This window comes from Myxine glutinosa, chromosome 6 (genome assembly GCF_964187855.1).
Source record: "Myxine glutinosa chromosome 6, kmMyxGlut1.1, whole genome shotgun sequence".
Classification (NCBI taxonomy): Eukaryota; Metazoa; Chordata; class Myxini; order Myxiniformes; family Myxinidae; genus Myxine; species Myxine glutinosa.
In genome coordinates, this window is record NC_136266.1 from 109,003,577 (window position 1) to 109,024,317 (window position 20,741).

The 20,741-nt window shown below is 43.2% G+C and overlaps 2 protein-coding genes across 6 annotated transcripts in view; one reads left to right on the forward strand and one right to left on the reverse strand.

Moving 5' to 3' along the window:
• The window catches only part of LOC137430170 (nuclear receptor corepressor 1), a 52,598-nt gene extending 46,089 nt beyond the window's left edge, over positions 1-6,509 (forward strand). For 3 of the 4 annotated variants that reach the window (XM_078780361.1, XM_078780358.1, XM_078780359.1), the window contains 3 exons: positions 1,809-1,878; positions 2,174-2,288; positions 5,416-6,509. In XM_078780361.1, the coding sequence (XP_078636487.1) occupies positions 1,809-1,878; positions 2,174-2,184 (81 nt within the window). In that variant the 3' untranslated portion in view covers positions 2,185-2,288; positions 5,416-6,509. Of the gene's footprint in view, positions 1-1,808; positions 1,879-2,173; positions 2,405-5,415 lie in introns of those variants that run through there. The other variant, XM_078780357.1, reaches the window with a different exon arrangement.
• Positions 1,779-20,731, reverse strand: PIGL (phosphatidylinositol glycan anchor biosynthesis class L). Of its 2 annotated transcripts, XM_068120812.2 has the most exons (8): positions 20,195-20,731; positions 17,098-17,197; positions 15,871-15,961; positions 13,544-13,611; positions 10,570-10,601; positions 9,885-10,018; positions 7,974-8,171; positions 1,779-5,556 (listed from the first exon to the last, which is right to left on the reverse strand). In XM_068120812.2, the coding sequence occupies exons 1-7, from the start codon at positions 20,589-20,591 to the stop codon at positions 8,028-8,030; spliced, it is 966 nt and encodes a 321-aa protein (XP_067976913.1). In that variant the 5' UTR covers positions 20,592-20,731; the 3' UTR covers positions 1,779-5,556; positions 7,974-8,027. The 2 variants fall into 2 exon arrangements, with proteins under 2 accessions (XP_067976913.1, XP_067976914.1); XM_068120813.2 differs by lacking the exon at positions 17,098-17,197 and having other exon boundaries at positions 20,509-20,625.
• Positions 20,732-20,741: the final 10 nt, after the last annotated feature.

A 20,741-nucleotide genomic window follows, 5' to 3' on the forward strand; every position in this document is an offset into this window, starting at 1 on the left:
TTGAGAAAGTAGATGGGAGGGTTGTCCAGTCGATCTTTTCGGAGAGACATAGTAAGAGTGTGAGATTTGTCAGGATTGAAAGACATGTTCCACTTGTTTGACCAGTCTGTGATTTTGTATCCTCCCCATTCCCCTCCTACCCTACACAGTGAAATAAGAGACATATATCATAAAAGAGGCTTAGTGAGAGGAAGGAAAGAGGGCTGTGAATGGGAGGATGTCTGGCTGGGAGGATTAAGGAGTGGGGTACCTTAGGGATCACAATGATTTGTACAGTGGGGTTAAGAGAAGGCGTTTACAAATGTGCAGTTGATGCAAAGAGGGGGCAAGGTGATCGGATTCAGGAAAGTCGAGATACTTTCATTGATTGCATAAATGATTGGCAGATGCAGTTTAAAATAAGGAAAAGTAGGGTGCTGGGTATGGGTATAGAATAAGCAAGGCACGGATTGCTTCCTAGTCAAGTTAGGGGGTTCAACCTGTGTATATTAACTGCTTAGATTGGTCACAAATAAACAATTTGCAGTATGTTGTCCTGATGAGGGAAAAAAATAAGCCCTTGTCAGGGCGGCATGGTGTTGAAGTCGTGGGGACTCACTCCTATGGAGGAGGGGTCCAATTGTATGACCATGCATTCTGGCCCTTCGGGGTCAGGATGCATGTGGTGTTTTGATTGACCATGTGCTTCAGCCTTAGGGTTGAGGTGCATGTGCATGCTAATGGGACAGTCTTGATGGACGGTGTGCCTTGGCCGTGGGATCAAGGTGCACGTCCAAGGCTGTTTAAATGTTTGATTTTTTACCATTTTTATTATAATATTATATATATATATATATGCATATGTGTGCCCCTGTACTCTCCCTACGGTTATCCTCCCCATTCCCCTCCTACCCTACACAGTGAAATAAGAGACTTATATATCAATTAATGTGGTATTGTTAAAGTGCAAGAATAAGAGATCAACTGGCCTCCTGCATCAAAAGCAATTGTGTAATACTGTACTTGATAAGTAAACCTCCACTCATTCCTCTTTTTCCCACCTATAGACCCACCTCCCACACTCTTCCATCCCATTATTCCCTCCAGATCTTCTAGACAACTGTTCATCATCATCCCCAATCCAAAACCACGATCCTTTCTACAACTGTTAGACCAACCCACTCCTCCCAAAACTTTGCTGATGTATCCATCTTGTTCACCCCCTCCTTTCTCCCTGCCACTCATCGTTACCTGCATTGCCTGGTTGTCCTTCTCCGTCGACTTTCTCCCTCTACCCTGCTGTTGGCATTTCCCCTTTGTCCTGCCGTTCCCTTTGCTATGTTGTGTCCTGATCTGTTCTGTCAAAGCTCTTCCACGGGCCGAGACCTTGCATAAAAAGCTATCACACTTGCTTTGTGTAATCGGATTCCCTGTGATAAACAACGGAATAATCGTTCCTATCACCCAGAGTTACACCAAAGACTTTGGGTTCAGTTCACAAGTTGCCACTATTTCACAGGTTATCAATTACAATTTACTTGGGAATTTTTGACCCATACATATAGGTGTGTGAACGTGAAAATGAATGAAAGTTTTCACTTCCAAACACCTGTGTAATAGTGCACCAGAACCTGTATCAGCATTAATTGCAAATGACTAGCAACAAAATGTGATATTCTCAAAAAACAATCATAAAACTCATCGTGCTGCAGTACCGGCCGAAGATACTGTCCCAATCTACAAATCATTACATTTGGGTAACAAGGCATATATGCAAGTTCAATTTGATTCAATCAGAATAATGTACACATCTGCAATTTATTTCCCAGCTGCAGTATCTGTACCAAGAAACAGAACAAGCATTTCATCATTCCCGCATCACGGTTCAAGCTACTACAGGTATGTGGGAAATTTGCTGTAATACAGTGCATGTATTGCTCATCCCCTTTCAATAAACATTACCAATGGTTTACACAGTCTGGGCGATCTGCAAATGTTAGTAAAACATGGGAGAGTATGGGTGGTGATAAGATTTTTGAAAAGGAAAGGGGGCAGGGAAGGGGAGAAAAAAAAAAGAAAGGTGAAGAGTAAGGGAAGAGGTATGTATGAGACAGCTGAGCGACGGGGCACTTAACTGCCGTGGTTGTGTGTGTGATATGCAAATGGCTTTATCTCATCAATGTGCCCCTTTCAGGGAGGAGATAATCTTACCACATACACATTTAACACTGGGCAAGCCAAGCACACTTTCTGCAAGACCTGTGGGGTACAGAGCTTCTACCGCCCACGTTCAAACCCCGACGGCTATGGTGCGCCATCTGCTGTTTTGTTTTTATTCCCAATTCATTTATTTGTTGGTAAGAACGACCACAATATATAATCAGGTATGTGGCTTACTGTCATAAAATAAAATGATGAAAACATATGATGAAGCGGAACATCATTTTTTTTGAGTAGATATGGTAATATAGGTGAAAAAAATCCCATGCTCAAAAAAAAAAAATCAGTCCATATTGAGGGTCTAAACTCCTCCATGGACTTGTCAAAATCCGTAAATAGTCATATTTTCGGTACTACACCAGATGGAAACATGAATAAAATGTCTTTTTATATGTTTTCAGATACAAGAATCCATTGAAATCATTATTTGTTTGAAAAACTTCAAGGAAAAATAAAAATCAAAAAAATCATGAAATCGTTGCCACAAGCTGTTCAAGGCAAATTAAAGAAGCATTATTTGGTCGTCGTTGAAGAACAACCATCAATTCTCAGCTATTGCTATTGACCAAACATACAAACACGAAAATACAAAAGTAAATGGAAAAGGGGGTGCCATTGGCCTTACCGACACTCCTGATGCATTCAGGAGATGGACGATTTCTGGTCCTGAAGAAGCCCGACTAATAACTAACTTTAAAAATGAGTACTTGTCATCCAATGATGAAGAAATCGAATACCGACATCACAAGGAAAGCCTTTCAACGCAGAAGTCATCCCAACATCAAGTGAACAATCTCACAGAAACAATGAACGGACATGGAAATCCATTCCTAGATTACTGTTCAGAGCTTCTTGTCTTGCATACACGAGAATGTGCTGATCAACTAGTGGTTTCCACCGTTCGCAATTTTGAGAATATTTGGTTATCCCGATACCAGAGGTTTCAGAAGGATGTTCTGCAGGACAGAACAAAGTCAATCCGAAAAAGGAAACAACTTAATATTGTTCAAGACACCTAAGCCCAAGATCAACTGCAAAGCAAAGCAGCTTGGCTCTGCCTGGAATGATGCAAACATTTTTGGTCTTCTTCACATTGCTAACCAGCAAAGAAGTGGTGATCTGGATGTGTTATTCTCCCATGACTATGGTAAACTTCGGACAGGCACTAAATCAGACCTCATGAGATGTTTCGATACAAGTGGGTAGAATGAAATTCCTGACATGTTTGATTGTAAAATATTTTATGGGGCAGCATTAGTGTACACTCTACCTACTGCCACTGCCACTACTTTCAGAGATCATGCAGAGAATGTATTCTCACCATTACTTGAACGTGAGCTACAGCATGTTACTGACAAAGTAGATGTCGTCTGGGACTAGTATGTGCCATACAGTATCATAGCATCAACAAGGGAGAAAAGAGGCAGTAGCATTAATCTAAACTCTAAAGGTCAACTCACAAACAGACTTCCTGTTTGATTCTACAAACAAATCAGAGCTATTTGCCTATCTGACACAGACTGTTGAAAATCGACAATGGCCAGAGGTTAAATCTATTTTCATCACAAAGGGTGTTGAAGTTGTCTCAAAAACTACTGGCCAGATAATGGCAGATTGCACACACGAGGAAGCAGATACAATATTTGTAGTCCACATCGTACACGCACTTCTTGGCGGGGTTGAGAAAATCCTGGTAGGGATTGTCGATATATAAATTATAGTCACTCTGATAGGCCAATTCTTTGATCTGCAGCAGATTTGTCCTGCAATTGACATCTGGGTAGCATTTGCTGTCGGAAAGGACTATTGTCTGTCTGTACAGTATCAATTCAATCTGTACCACCATGGCGAAAAGGACATCACAGGCACTTCCTATTGTCTTACATGACGATTGTCAAACGCATTCACCGGGTGTGATACGATACCACATCTGCCTTCTTCAGGAAAGGGGAAAATTTGCATGGCAAGCATGGAAGAGATACCCTTTGGTTACAGATGCCTTTTTGTTGATACAAAAATCACCCATTTGAGGAAGTTGAAGCACATTCTTGAGAATTTCTATCATCTGGAGCGTTTGACAATCGTAATGTATGACAAAACCAGCACCGATGACAATGTGAACGATGCAAGGAGGAACTATTCTCCAAAAAGGTAGGAGCCTTGAAAACATCCCACCAACAAAGGACACTTTTCTGCAGCACACCAAGAGACCAGTCCTCCATGCTGGCATTTGGTCAACAAGTCATCAAAATCGGCCACCTGTTCCTGAGCCAGAAGGCTGGGGTTGGATAATGCAGGATAATCATTGAATCCGTTTTGGATGACAAAATCTGAAGCTGCCAAAGCCTGCACAGCACTGATAAAGTGTTAATGCAAACCTGAACGTAGCTGTCATAGTTGTAAATGTGCAAAACTTGCACTGGCTTGTTCAGATCTGGGCAGCTGCACTTGTGAAAAATAAAAATAGAAAACAAAAAAAGCCACACAGTCAAGCAGAATGACATTCATGTTTCTATCTTATGAGGTCAATTAAAAAATTATGGCTATGTAATGTTTTTTGTTTTTTTTATAATCCATTGTGGCCATCTGGTTCAACATACAGCTTTTTTCACCTCTACATAAATAAATGGATATAAACTCCATGGAGATCCTCACTCCTGGAAAAATATTAAATCACATTTTGATGTCCTTTCTATCTGCCCATAATATATAATAACGCGTATACAAGCAAAAGTATTCAAATGACAGTCACATTGAGCCATATTTACCCAAATATGGCTGCCATCTTATTTTCTTGAATTTCCTTCAAACAAATAATGATTTCAATGGATTCCTTGTATCTGAAAACGAATAAAAAGACATTTTATTCATGTTTCTATCTGGTGTAATACCGAAAATATGACGATTTACAGATTTTGACAAGTCCATAGTGGCCATCTTGGATTTCACCCCCTCAATATGGACTGATTTTTTTGGAACATGGGAATCTTTTCATCTATATGCCCACAGCTACCCATAAAAAATTTTTGGGGTACTTTTGTCATTCTTGCAACGATTTTTTCGCTAAGCCATCTGACTAATATGCTTGAATTAAAAAGGTCACGTTAGTCCAATGTTCACATTTCAATAAGACCATGTCAGCCAGCCAGTTGTGTGTGTTCGGATGGCAAGGTGCATAATTCAAATATAAACAGTAGCATTGCATGTGGTGTGCAGGTATAATGCCCCACTGCCTGGACAAGGGCACCGTGTTGGGAACCACTGTACAGTGTGTCGATGGAAAACACTGGGATGACACCATAGCCGGGCGTCCCGACATTGCGCTCCTTTCAAAGGAATGATTCTGGCTTGGTGCCTCTGGAAGGGGAAAGAAGCAACCTGCAGTTAAAAAAATCCAATTATGACATTAAAATATTACTATGTTTATGGGGTAGAGGGCAATAGTTAGAATTTAAAGCCTTAGCACTTTGTGTTTTGTGTATTTAGCCCTGCATTAAGTGTATGTGGATATTAGTAGGTTGTCTGTGACTGCGTTGCCTGGGTAACAGTGCTGTCCAAAATAGTGGACAGAGAGGGTAAGGCATTATGTGTTTGTGCTTCCATGTCTGGAAATAGGTGAGGCCAGGCAAATACGGATGTAATTGGATAACAAAGAACCACATGGACCAGAACAGGCAATTTTGCTCTTCGTTGAGGCTGGCAAAGAAGGCTGGGGACTGTTTGTGAGGATTAAGGGCAAGCAGTCCCCACCCTCTGCACCAACCTCAAATAGGTGAAACATTGCCTGTCCTGGCTCTGCAGTTCAGGGCCATGATATGCATGGCCCGTGCGAGCCTATATCCTTAGTTGGCGGCCAATTGCTACCGCCACATTTGCTGCAGGTGCTCGTTGACTGGTGGGACATGCACTCATATGCTGTCACCTTTGGAAAAAAAAAAAGGTGGCGAGGGGGAGTGGTGGGGTGGGAAGTGAACACCTAAATACTCTGAGCCAAAGCTCCGGGTCTCTCTCTCTCTGAGCCTTCGCCTATTGACAGGTTGCTCGGCTGCTCGGCTGGGACCTGTCGGGTCCCAGTTATATGCCCTGTGCTGCTCTTGCTCCACCAGCTGCCAACCTTGTGAGGTCCAGGCTATCTAGCATCCCCCACTTGCCTGGTTCCCTCTGCGAGTGTGGAACGAATGGTATTTGAGGCACCTAAGGGTTTAGTGCTATTACCCTCGCCTGAGGAGAGGGTATTGCATTTGAGTCCGTTTGTGTGTCTGTCTTTCTGTTTGTTTGTCCGCACAGAATAAATGTGATTTTCTCTGCAACCGTCGGTCCGATTGACAGGAAATTTTCACCATAGGTGCAACTCCACCTGTATAATTTTTTATAATTATGACATCATAGGTCACGTGGTTCGGCCGCCATCTTGGAAAAACCGAAAAACTTTGCACCTCTATATCTCCAAAAGCGCTGAATATAAAAAATTGAGACATGGCTCATTGTAAAGAACTCTCCATGGGAAATAAAATATGTTAATGATGATATCAAAGGTGCCTCCATTATGACGTCATAATTCGACAAATACAAAACTTCATCCGATCAAGATGAAATTTCGTGAGCATAATCTAGGAATAAATTAGTGGAGAAAAAAATAATAATGATGACGTCATCTGTCACATGGTTCGGCCGCCATATTTGTTTAAACACAAAAGCCTTAAAAACCACTGAAAATACATCCTGGCAAGGGTTTGCAATCTCTGATTGCTCTTTCTTGATGAGAATATGTGTTGTTAAATTACAACGTGTTATGTCCGTGTTGTCTCATTCCAGGACTTCCATTTCCCAATGTGCTTTATTACTTCCGCCACCAAAAGTGGATGGAGGTTATATTTTCACCCCTGCTGTTTGTCTGTGCGCAGGATGTCTTGAAAGGTTCTGTCGAAACTTGGTGGACAGGTTCAGTGTATGACAAGGACAAATTGGTTCGATTTTGGTGAATCCAAATACGATAATTTTTCATGTCATTGTTCATCATTGAGAGGCAGGGCCAAAAATGGTATATAGCTTGATATTTCAAAAAGTTGTGGACAACTTATGACAAAACTAGATGGAGGAGTTGGATAGATGACAAGAACAAGTCGATTCAATTTTGGTTCAAGTCTGGATCCAGATCCGGCCTATCAGTAGGACACGACACATAAACTATTCAGCCTGGCGGAGGTATGCTCTCTATCGAGTACCGTTCTAGTTGCATTACAATTTATTAAAGGTTGTGTGTGCATGGAGGTCCCTCTCCTCTAACCCCCATTTTTGCCATGCCGATGGCATGGCTGCCAACCGTATAACAACGGTACCCACACAACATAAAACCAGTTTGGGTTGAATTGGAATCCCTTTAAGATTAAATTTCGAGGTGATTCTTACATTGATAAGCAACGTAATTTAGACCTCATTCGGAGTCCAAAGCTCATTCTCCGCTCGTTGCAGCTTTGTTCTGAATAGATTTAAACACTCTCATCATCAAAACGATCTGCTTCGTTGTGTATTATCTTCACTTTAGATGTGGTTGTGGTTAGGCAGTTGGCATGGGGTTGTACATGTGACAATATTGTATTTATTTATTTGCATGTGCAGCAGATTAAAGGGTTTGCCTGAGCATGGCATTTTGGGAACAAAGATCTAATTAACTGGTGATGAGGATTATGTATTTTCAGTTTACAGGGGATTTTTCTTCATTGTCCTCTTGTTAGTTCCCTCTCACACGTCGTCGTTGTAACGGGTTATCTCACCAACAACTCTGGTACAAGTTGTCAGGATGGCTGCTGCACCGAGGCTGGAAAACCTTATCTGGAATGCAGAGTGGCACCAGCAGGCTCGAGTTCAGTCTTGCTGATATCCCAAAAGGTATTTACAAACATGTAACGAGAGAAGAGAAGGTACAACCAGCGAAACCACAGCATCTGGCTCCTGTGACACACCATGGCTCTCTGCACACAACAGCGAAGGGATCAGAAAGTCCATTTGAGTTATTATTGCACACAACATAAAACCAGTCGCAACTAGAGTTCATAGAACACCTTACCCCATGCAGTCTTGAGAAAAAAGGACACAGGAAGGTCTTTTTAACTATTGCTTATTGTGTTTCCAAGCACAATCTATATTTCCTGAGTTGCCATTTTGTCTGAATCTAGATATTCCCCAAAGCTGAGTGTGAACAGCAAATTTAATTGGTCGAGATGGCATAAAATGGTGTAATATTTTGTCCAAGTACTGATAAATAGAAGGTTTTTGAAAGTACCAACAAGGCGATGTGTGTTCTCCATTGTTCAAATCTCTAATTCAATTGAAATACACTAATTCTAATTCAGTGTTTCAGTGTTCAGTGTTGACACTTCAGTGTTCACACTAATTCAGTGTTTGTGTGCTTCCCCTTCTCTTGTCTTCCGCTCCCTCCTTTTATATATTTTGTTTGTCTGGTTGATTTGTTTGTGAAATAAATGTCAGCTCTTTCACGAGCCTCGATTCAGTCTACAAAAAAAAAAAAAATACCAGAACAGCACTCGGTAGAGCACATACTTCTGCCAGACTGAACAGTTTATGTTTTGTATCCCACTGATAGGCCGGATCTGGACGTGCGTGGGGTAAAAAGGACTACAGTCGGACTGGACTGCAACGGCAAAAATATAAGGACAACAAATTGTCTCAGCCAAATGATGAGAGATATGCTAAATGCTGTGAGAAAGAAGGTGAACTGACATCTTGAGCTTGCCCCCTTCTTCAAAGCAAGCCCAAAATGTCGATTTACCTTTTTCACTGAGGTTAGAATGCCCGTCAACATTTGGTTGAGACAATTCGTTGTCCTTACTAAAGCACAATCTAGTAAGCCAATATAATTGTCCTTTGGTTACTGTAAAGCACGATGCATTTATGTCACCTTCAAAAAATTGGGGTGGCCTGGTCTGCATTACAGTCCATACACATGCTCTTAAAATAGCATTTTACAGCATGTTCAAATTCCTTATAATGTCTCCTGTTGTCCTCATTATTCATGCAACAAGTGTACAACGAGCTCCTCCATGCAACGACTGACACACTGCAGCGGCACTGTGAGCAAAATACTTCGCAGTGATTTATTCAAACCGAGAAGCAAAAGGCTGCTAGTTGGGTTTGTCCCATCCAGTGTTGCCAGGCTACCGCCAGCACAGAGTGAAAATCTGCTTGGAACTAAGGGTCAAAGGTTCACAATGGCCTCATCCTGCCAGTGGCACCTCTTTCCTGACAAAGCAGCCATCTGCGTGTTGATTTAATGGCATCAACAAACAGGGCGTTCCGAACACGTTGCAAGGGCTTGGCGATTAAACAATCGGTGTACAATATAGTGCCTGCAGTAATTAATGAATTACAATGTATTATCACCCAAGTGAAATATACAGTCATGAAAAGCATATTAAAAATATAAACTAAACCTTGAATATCATCCCAAGGAAAATAAAATACTTAATGGCACCTGGTAAAGAACAGGATCATCAAGTCAATACAAAGTAAATGGTTAACATTTGTGCATATATGGGAGATCCTTCAAATTCTGGCCATCCTTCAGCCAGAAACACACTGCTCAACCCAAGATCATTTCCACATATTGTTCAGGCCATGCTGTTTGCCCTCCATAGCGCATGCCCATATCAAAGTGAGAATCTTACCAGCGCCCGTCTGTACTGGGAACAACGAGCGAGGCAGAGCAACACGTGGGGTTGGAAGAGGGCCAAAGGTAGTTCGAGCAAAGAGCTGTACTTCCTGAGCAGCGTCACACTGTGCAGACACAGCATGCGGCAGCCTGCCAAGAAATGAAGCACTGGTGTCTCTGGTTGAGAGGGTGCGGGCAAAGGACACTGGCAGCTTGTATGTACAGCTAGACATTCGATTCGGCCTAGGATCAGACATAGCCGCCCGGTATCTAAGGCAAAGTTGCTGAAGATAACATAATTATAGTGACACAGCATTAAAAACGGTACTCAAGCTATTTATTATTCAAATGTCAAGGTTAATGGATGGGCTTGCAAGGAAGTGTGTGTGTGTGTGTGTGTGTGTATAATATATATGTATATAGTCCATAACATGTGTATAATGCCCATAACAAGAGACGATGAACGCAACACAAATCAACCCGTGGATCTTTGTGTATCCGGTCACTGTGGTTTGAGCCCAATGAACGCAGGGAAAGTGTCATTGCCACCAATCGACAGGGTAACTGCCATATATTTGGACCGATATCAACTGTTGCACCCTTCAAAAAAAAACAAATGGTAACAATGTTGGCGGGTTGGGGGAGGGAGTCAAAATTATCATGTCTAATCTAGTGGTTTGCTGCCAGCATTGAGAGCTTACCTGTCGGAGTAAGCTTGTGCGTGTAGATGTATCTGAGCAAGAGAATAAATAATATTACAAATAGTGCATTATAACAGTCCCACATGTTGATTCAAGGCTGTCGGTGCCACAATGGAAAGGCAAGTATAAGGCAAGTATGTATGCTGATAGGGTGTCCGACCACCCGTTTCATTGTGTAAAACAACCAAAAACAGGAATACTATATATAATCTTTGGACAAAGGAGAGGAGGGAGGAGAGGGTAGGGAGTCAGCAGACCTCGACAGATGAAAGGCCTTCTTGGGTTAAATTATGAGGAAAGATTAGTAGTAGAAGAAGAAGAAGAAGAAAACGAGCTGTTTACTTCATCTATCTATAATTCCAGTAATCTCTGTGTGTTTGTTTGTTTGTTTGTCTGTGACCGCTGTTTCTCGACAACCACGGGTCCGATATACTTTAAACTTGCCAGGTATATTGCTGGGGACCCGAGGATGTGCCTTTTCAAGGTTTCATATTAATCGGACAATTACTTACCGAGCTATGTCCAAAAAACGATTCAACCAATCAGAGAGCAGCGAGCTATCGCGTGTGCCGAACGTGGCGAACACACTCTGCCTCGGATGGCACATTTGAGAGCGTATTCATTTATTTCACGTTTGCAAACTATGTTGGCGCTATGTTGGCGTTAAACTATGTTTTAAAACTAATAAAAACCATTTCATGTAAATAGAGGGGGGGGGGGGGGATTGTCACTGTACTCGCAAGCCGTTCGCCGTTCGCTTTGGCATTGCGAATGGTCCAAAACATTTCATGGACCAAACCATTTCATGTAAAGCGTTCGCCGTTCGCTTTGGCGTTGCGAATGAACCAAAACATTTCATGAACCAAACCATTTCATGTAAATAGAGGGGGGGGGATATAATTTTAGATATATATATAGTACGGGCATGCCCTAGTAGAAGAAAATGTGTGAAGCCACATTTTGAATTGTAGACCCTAAAAACTGCCAGTCTGTGCATGAGAGCACATGAAGAGAAGCTTTGATCCGATGCAGCAGCTACGTACACGATGCAACATTGCTCTCAAGGTAAGGCTCGCTAGCATTCCTGCGGTGGCTCAAAACGCGCTGGCTCGTTGTCCCCAGCCAAAGGCCACCATTCTCAGCAACTCAAAAAACCTGCACAGCCACCTTGGCTGGCTTTCCCCAAATATTCCCTGCAGCATGCTTTTTGCACTGTACACGGTATTGCGGTGAATAAAGCCGAAGGCAGGATCCTCCCCAGCGTTGCAAAATACTTTTGGGCACGGGTTAACACAAATAATGCACTCAAAGGGCAATTCAAAATGAAGAGCAAATATAAAATTGTGATGAGAGAGTGAGAGAGTGAGAGAGTGAGAGAGTGAGAGAGTGAGAGAGAGTGAGAGAGTGAGAGAGTGAGAGAGAGTGAGAGAGAGAGAGAGAGAGAGAGAGAGAGAGAGAGAGCAGGGAAGAATTACAACATGGATTATTGTGGATGTGTTCCCTATGGAACACACAGGGTTGACAGGAAGCAAGCATAGTACAAATATTAATGCTGAAACACCTCAAAATTGTATCCAAACAGGTTTTGTTTCTTTATTACAGAAGGTAGAAAACAAGTAAGTGGGAAAAACAACCAAGAGAAAAGGAAAAGTGGAGCACAAGGGAGAAAAATAGGAAGTGAAATGTTCGGACTAAGAAGAGTGGGGGGTGGAATGTTGGACCCTTCCCTCTCCCCCTCACTTCCATTTTGCTAATGCAATGTGCAAACAGTATGACGGTTGAAAACTTGGTCGGAGATAGCAAGGGTATATTATAGGCACTTAGTACATCGAACTTGTTTGAACTTGAATCAACCGGTCGGATTGGTGTGTAGGACTGTAGGCAATGCAGTTGATCTGATAAGAGTATATTTAGCTTTGTCCGCATGTGCCTTTGGCATTGCGACCAAACTGCACTGTACGGTTTGGTGGCTGTACTAAGGAAAACAAAATGTAGGGTAGCTGAAAGGTGAGTTTACCACGATAAAGCACATGTACATACAGTATGTATCATCCCATTGATTAATTTAAATACTATTTTTTTTTTTTTTTTTTTTTCAAGCAGCTATTGAGATTTTAAACATGTTTTTATTTAGTTCTGGGCGGGATGGACAGATGTCCCATACACAAACTTGTATGGTCTCATGAAAGACCCAGAATCGAAATTGCACGAGCCAGTGTTCCTGTAAGCCTTACATGAAGATGATCTACATTGTCGCATCGAGGTTTGAGAATGTTATTTTACACCAGGCATTTGAAGGTGCGGCCCTATTAGACCACATAATGTGGACCGAGGAAAGCAACAAGACAAATGGCTTATCAGCAGATGCAATCATGGTTTCTTGGAGTGACACATAGCCCCACCTTGTAATTGAGCAGGAACAAAGTAATTAATGAAGTAAGGAAATATACAAGTTCAAAAGATAACGTTATGTGTAAGCAGAGTATGAAGAGATAAACCAACTGGGGTGGTTAAGAAGGAAGGAAAACAACTCCGCTGTGCTTTCTTTGGTCTCAGGGTGACTTTATTAAGGTAGAAACATTCACCTGCGACCCAAGTTTTAAAATGCTGGCTTGAACACCCATTGCCCCCTCCCCTCCCACCAAGTATTTGTTCTTAGTTTTTTGGAAAGACCTCTCTTTTCACCTTGTTACACAATATGGTAGGTCATGATAGAAGCAGTAGGCTGCACAAGCACCCTGTGTATACAGTATATAATCGGGAACAGGTCGAGTAGGTTCACAAAATTACCATGGGGCAATGACCCCCACACAAAAATGTGGATCTAGGAGCTTTAAAAGGTCAACAGGCTCCATGATGCAGCACCCCCATGCTGGTTTGGTTTATAATTTGGTCCAACACAACTGTGGGTTCAAGCATTGTCATCAAATGAACTTTTCCCCAGGATTTAACCCATTCTGTTGTATTAACAAACCTGAATGCTTGATAAATGGCCACATGGTTGGCATGACCGCTCACACCACGTTGGTCAAAAGACAGCATCTGCCATGGGCACAGACACAAACAGTTTGAGTCCAGAGAAGGATGCATCACATAAGGCACCATGCTTACAGAGAAAGGGAAAGAGGCATGTTCACAACTATTATGGATGTGAACATGTCTCACATGGACCACACATGCCTCACGTACACACGTGAACATGCCACACAGAGGCAATCGCAGTGTCCCCCGACTCCGCACAAAACAAGTACAGGATAATGTCCCACAAAGCAGCTTCCTGGCATTTATATGGTTACTAGAAATGCGGAACAATATAATTATCATTAACATGTAACAGGCAACAACGCGGTAAAGAAATAAATAACAAGGCCAAAACCACCAGATGTGGCATTCAATCAAGGTCAGTCTTCATATTTGTTGCAACAACCCAAACAATCAGTCGGAAATCCTTCGGCCCTCATAGGTTTCTCGCCACAAGGATTCTGATCCAGGGTTTTGCCAGGGTTCTGATCATTTTAAGTTCTGCTGTTGCCTTCACCGTTTCGTTGTCCTTGTTCGAAGAACGGCAACACACTTATCCGCATTTCAATCTAAAAACACTCCATGGCGTCAGAAGCTCAATGCACAGTCTATTTTAAACCTGTAAGCTACCACGATGGTACCACCAAACTGTTTAATCAAACAAGTCACAGATGCCATAACTGGTGACACACCGAATGTTCAGAGAGGTGTTTTACATTAACATTGGTCGGGTTTTTCTCTTACCTTGGAACAGTGTGGAACACAGACAAAGAAAGCACCTCTTTCAATGAGTTTATTTTATCTTTACTGATACGGTGCCTAAAGGAAATGCTGGCATGTCCATGTACATTAGGGAAACATATATCAACTAGAACAAGCACTCGGAAGAGTGCGTACCTCCAGCAGGCCGAACAGTCTACGTTTTCTATCCCACTGATAGGCCGGATCTAGACCCCGACCTCCAAACTCTAATGGGCTTGTTCTCATCACCTACCCAACTCGTCTACCAAGCGTTGTCCGAATCAGTCCATAACTATTTCAAATATCATGTTATATGTCGTTTTTGGCCCTATCTCTCAATGATGACAAATCACTTTTTAAAATTCGAGTATCCAGAAACTGATCTTCACCAAAATCTGATCATTTTGTTCTTGCCGCATACCCAACCTCTCCACAAAATTTCGTTGGAACCCGTGCACAACTTTTTGAGATATCCTGTTCATCACAGACAAACAGGGGTGAAAACATAACCTCCACCCACCTTTGGTGGCAGAGGTAATAAATAAGCTGTGTTTACTCCTCATAATAAGTTTACTTCCTCTCTGACTACCTCCTTCTCCGACCACCTCCTTCTCCCACCACCTTCCTCTCCCAACACCTACCTCTCCGAACACCTCCTTCTCCGAACACCTCCTTCTCTCCCTCTCCGAACACCTCCTTCTCCCACCACCTTCCTCTCCCAACACCTACCTCTCCGAACACCTCCTTCTCTCCATCTCCGAACACCTCCTCCCTCTCCCTCTCCCACCACGTCCCTATCAGGTGCAGGACAGGGGAGGTGAGGGGTAGGGTCAGATGAAGGATGAGAGGGGGAAGTAGGAAGAGCTGTTTGTCGTGTGTCAGAGATTGCAGAAGAGTTAGGAGAGAGGGAAGGATGAGGAGGACAAAAGGTTTGATGGTGATGGGATGAGGCACAGTGAGGGGTTGTTTGGGGGGAGTGGGGGAGGGGGGGGGCAAGAGCCTGCCAATCTCCTCTCATCCATCTTCTACTTTTCCTGCCTGCAGAAGGAAGAAGCTCACAAAGTTCAACCAAAATCATGGAGTCTCTACCTTCCAGCCTATCAGCATCAGAGAGACCACCCATTAATATCTCAGGTTGAATGATCTCTTCCAGAGCGAGTAAAACCTCATGTTTGTGTGGTCAAATAAAACCTGTTTGCCACATTCCAATCCTCCAGCATGAAGGTTTCTCTCACAACCCCAAGTCGTGATACCATATGGATAGGAGTTATTCTCTGCTGTCTCTCACCTCAACCTGACTCCCCCCTTTTAGCTAAAAACAGCCAGCCTCCTGTTCATGCCATTCAAAGTCAAATCACTTAAGTATCAGCACCCCTCCCCTTCCCTTCCCTTCGTTGCTCTGGCACCCCTAACCTCAACCGCCAGCTATTGTGTGCTCGGTGCCTGAGAAGAAAATAAGTTTCAGTCATTCTTGTTATTCAGAGCCAACAGCCAAACTCCGGCAAGGAAGGCAGCCGTGAGAAAAAACAGGTTACCAACCAGGTCGATGCGGTGTTCCTTGACATGGCTGAGAATCAGGTCCGTGACCAGTTGCACCTTCCAAGAAACGGATGGGTCATCAGGCAGATCCCTGTAAAGTGTAAATGTGACAACAGCACAAAATGTTGTGTGTCAAGAAATCCAAAATCTACCGAGATCAAGTAAACAGGGTAGCTGAGTAAATTATAAAAGAGGGGAAAAGTGGACCAAAAGAAACACAGAGGTAAATTGTACATGGTGGACAATATAGAATTAGGAAGGAGACAGGACAAATATAGGGCAGAGATGAGAAGAAGAAGATGCAGCTTACAATGCGTTGGCCTGCCAAAGCAGTTTCCTAGGCTATTGGGCACAACTCTGACGCAGGATACTCAAATTGCCCATTCTTCCAGGTAAGCCGGTACTCAATTTGCCAACCTCGGAAGGATGAGTCAACCCACCTGGTGTTAATTCAATGGTTTGACAGGGGCTTGAGCTCAGGACCCTGCGATCTCAAACCAGCCAGCTTAACCGCTTAGCCAACACCAGGCTTAGGGCAGAAAGAGAGGGCAATAAATTAAATAAATAGAGTGCATTTATTTTGCAGACAGGAGGTTTCACCACTCCAGCTTCACAGCATAACTCAGATTAAAACTCTCTTCTGGTGGCAGAGTAAGGCTTGCAAAACGGTCTCTACTGAACTCTACCAACCATGTTTTACAAATGTCGGTTTAAAAATAAAAAGAGTACTAAGATCTAAAATTATATGGCTGGAAGTATAACCTTGAGTTGTGCACAACTCTTCTGAGCTGTCTAGCGTGGGTTCCAATCGTGACCCAGCTATCCTGACGCTCTCATCTTGGTGTTACACAGGCAGGGTGATGCAATGCGAATGCCATCCTCCGCATGGACATTAAACGGGATTATCCGTCTGTCAGCACTGGGGGCGTTGGCAGAAGTTAAACATCCTACGGTGTTTTTCGGGAAGAGTAGATGAGTTATCGCCGGCACCCTGAACAAACTACAAATTCTTACCGAAATCAGCTCTAGTTGAATACGAGGCCTGGCCAGCTGGTTGGTGAAAGACTTGGGCTATAGACATTCTCCAGTGGAGGCCAAGAGGAGGTGGGAATAATTGGGGTCATTATAGTAGACTTAGTAGAAACTTACACAACACCTGGATTGATTTACTCACCCATGCAAATGCGGCACAGTAAGCTTGGGCAGCGAACAAAGACTTCCGATTACCTGTGATCTATAATAGTGATATTGGAAGGTGAAACTCCTAACACGTGACAACTTGTGAGCAATTCCTTCTTCCGAACTTCAGCTTCATTCCGATAATTGCCTGAAGATGTAATGAATTCAAGTTGCATCAACTTTTACATTCAATAAAAGCAACATGGAAACTTGTCATTCGCAAACAACGGATACCTTTTATCTCATGCGAGAACCTTTCCTTTTCCCACACAAAGCAGGTTTGCAAAACTCATCTCTGATAAACATGTTAACGCTCACATGTAAATCTACCACACATGTTCCTGGTCTTTATCCACTACGGTGCAACTCAAGGTAGTCAATCTACTGCTTCTTCTTTAACGGACCAATCAATCATTCCCACATTGTGGGGTAGGCCGGAGAATGTTTTTGGCCAGAGTCCTTTCACGAACCGGCTGGCCAGGCCCAACGATGGACAGAATGGCAGAAATTTGTAATCTTTTCAGGGTGCTGGTGAAAACTCAGCTGCACTCTGCAAAATATACCTTGGGATCTTTAACGTGCATCCACTAACTCGAGCAGGTGGGACACCCGGCTTAACACCCACCCGGGAATGACGCATTGCGATGCAACGCCCCGCAGTTTATATAGTGAGGTTGGGAATCAAACCCAGACTAGACAGCTCAAAGGTAAGTGCACGACCTCAGCACCAACCTGTCGGCCCTCAAGAAAATGTGGAATAATAATCCATGTTCTGATATTCGTGCATTTTATCCTCATATTCACTCAATGGTGGTTTGTGTTTTGCTTTAGATAAAGTTTTAATGAAAACTTGTCTCTTTTTGATGCGTCTTCCTCGTCAACCGTTACTAAATGTTAGGTTACCCTCTCATGAGGGCAAATCATACTATAATAATACTCCCTCCCACAAATCATACTCCCTCCCACAAATATTCCTACAGGTCGCACAAGATCTGCCTGCAACCCTCTTATGGTTAAACTGCCAAAATCTCGGCTCTCTGCTCACCTTCACTCTTTCATTCCCCTTTTCTCCCGCCTCTGGAACAAACTCCCACACTCCCTTCAATCCCACTCCTCCCTCCAGGTCTTTAAAACAACTGTTCACCACCACCTTATCTTCCCCCATCCAAAACCTTGATCTTTTCTACCCCCGCTAATTCACCCCAGATACACTTTTTTTGAAATTCCAACTTCTTTCCTGGAAATCCTTGCAGTGTCCATATGTTTTATACCTCTCCCACCTCCCCCCAAGCCCTCTCCCTCCCGCAGTTCTCTCGATGTCCTTGCTCTCAAATGTTGTGTTTGTGTCCTTCCCCCTCTCTCCACATCTTGTCTCCCGCGCCCCTTATTTTGTGTTTTATGTGTCGGTTTGACTGTTTGTGTGATTAACGTTGGCTCTTTCACGAGCCTCGACCTTGTATACAAAAAAAAAAAAAAAGGAGCTATGGTGTATGTGTGTATGCATGTAGCCGAATCTCCAAGTGTTGAATTTTTCATACATTATCATGAGTACATGACTTTTTGGGGAAGCAAACGAGAATTCAATTGTAAAAATGTATGTGCACACAAAATTATTCAATTTTAAACCAATTACCTCTGCCTCTGAAGGTGAACGGAGGTTATGTTTTCACCCATGTCTGTGAACAGAATATCTCAAAAAGTTGTGAACGGATTCAGACGAAATTTGGTGGACAGGTTGGGAGTGTGACAATGACGAATTGATTTTGGTGAAGATCCAGATACGAGAATTTTAAGTGATTCTTCTTCATTATGAGATGGGGATAAAAATGATACATAGCACGATATCTCAAAAAGTTGTGGACGGATATGAGAAAACCAAGTGGGTGAATTGGTTCGGTGACAAGATCAAGGCGATTCGATTTTGGTTCAGGTCCGAATCCAGATCCGGCCCATCAGTGGGATACACTACATAGACTGTTCAGCCTGGCGGAGGTATGTATGCGCTCTACCAAGTGCCATTCCAATTAAACAATTAAATAATGCAACTATCACAGAACATAGTTATATTTTATTTATCGTATTATAAATAAAATATAACTTAAAAAATATAATAAAATATAATTTATAATATTTATGGTATTTTACAGGATCTTCCTGTTTTTTTTACTGCACGTGTTAGATTCAACATTTCAGCCAAAGTTAAAAACAATAACAAAAGTAAACTTTGTCGATTGTTGACAAAGTTTCTTCAATGCACCCAGGTCTTCAAAATCCCGATCAATAGACAATATAATGCAATCAACGGAGTAATTATAATCATTTTGGGCCGATTGTATTATATTATTGAAGGGAAAAGTACAGGATGACCCCAAAAAAGTGGGCCCCGGGAAAAGTGGAATAACCTTTACAGTTTTCATTCAAACTCTCGCATTTTTCAGGAGGGCTGAACTGAGTTAAGGTGGAGTGAGTGTACCTGCCAGGTTTCTTGAATCTGTGACATTCACACTCTTGTGGACACGTGAAGAAAAGTCATTTCCTGTAGAAAACGTTCTGTGGACAAATTCTTTCTTACAGACAAGGCACCTTGTTCTGCGCACATTTGGCAACAAGGAAACACCCAGCAAGTCTCAAAATCAAAGGTTTGTGGGAAGATCTAGAGAGCATGGCACGTCTTTGAATATTAATTCATCAAACACAGGAGGCCACTCTGGTCGACCAAAATCAGGAAGATCACCTGCCGTGGCTGACTCAGTCGTCCATAGTCCCAATAAATCTCTTCGGCACATTTATCAGCAAAGAAAGCTTGAGGATAACTCTGGTAACAGGACACACAAGTCATGGATAACTTTGCTCGACGTGCGGCTCTGAATTGAGCGAAATGGCCCCAATTTGGAGCATATCATCAAACGTCGTGAGTAATTTCATTGTAAAATTGTCAAATTTCTTTGTGGACAACTGGAATTTTCGGAGATATCTTGACTATGAGTGAGTAATATCCAATGCAAATTTTATGAAGTTTGAATGGATAATGTTAAAGTTATTAAACTTTTCCCGGGACCCACCTTTTTGGGGCCACCCTGTGGTTTAACTTTAAGTGACGACGCGGTCGAGCGGGATTCGAACCCCGCAGCCGATACTCCCTCACCCGTTGATAGGCAGAGCAGAAAGAGCGAGCAGCGGCGGCGAAGCAGCTCCAGCACGGTGGGCGCGAAAAACATGCACTCGTCGTCCGGGTGTGCAGTGACCAGGAGGGTGCGCGGCGCGCTCACCAGAAGGTCGTGAGCGGTGCGCGCGCTCCGGGCCCAGAAGAAAAGCAGCACCAGCACCACAACCACCGACACCGACACAACCACTCCGAGCATGTTTTCTTTCCCTCGAAGCACCTCTATCCCCAATCCCAAAAATGTCGGTTCGTTATGGATTGCGAAAATCGGGAGCGAAAAGCATCCCCGCTCGTACCCACGCCAACACAATGGAGACGCTCTTGTCGAGCAAGGCAGAGTTCGCTCCGCGAAGAGGACGCCGCGGTTCGAAGGCCGCATCACCGCCGGTATATCTTGAGGCTCTCGGACTCGGGCCTCATGCCGCCGCGCACGACTCCTCGCGGTCCTCACGGGTTCGGGCTCTGTCCGCCACTTCGTCTCGCACCGCGACCTCGGCCTCGTGGCTCGTTCGCTCTTTCGCGCATGCGC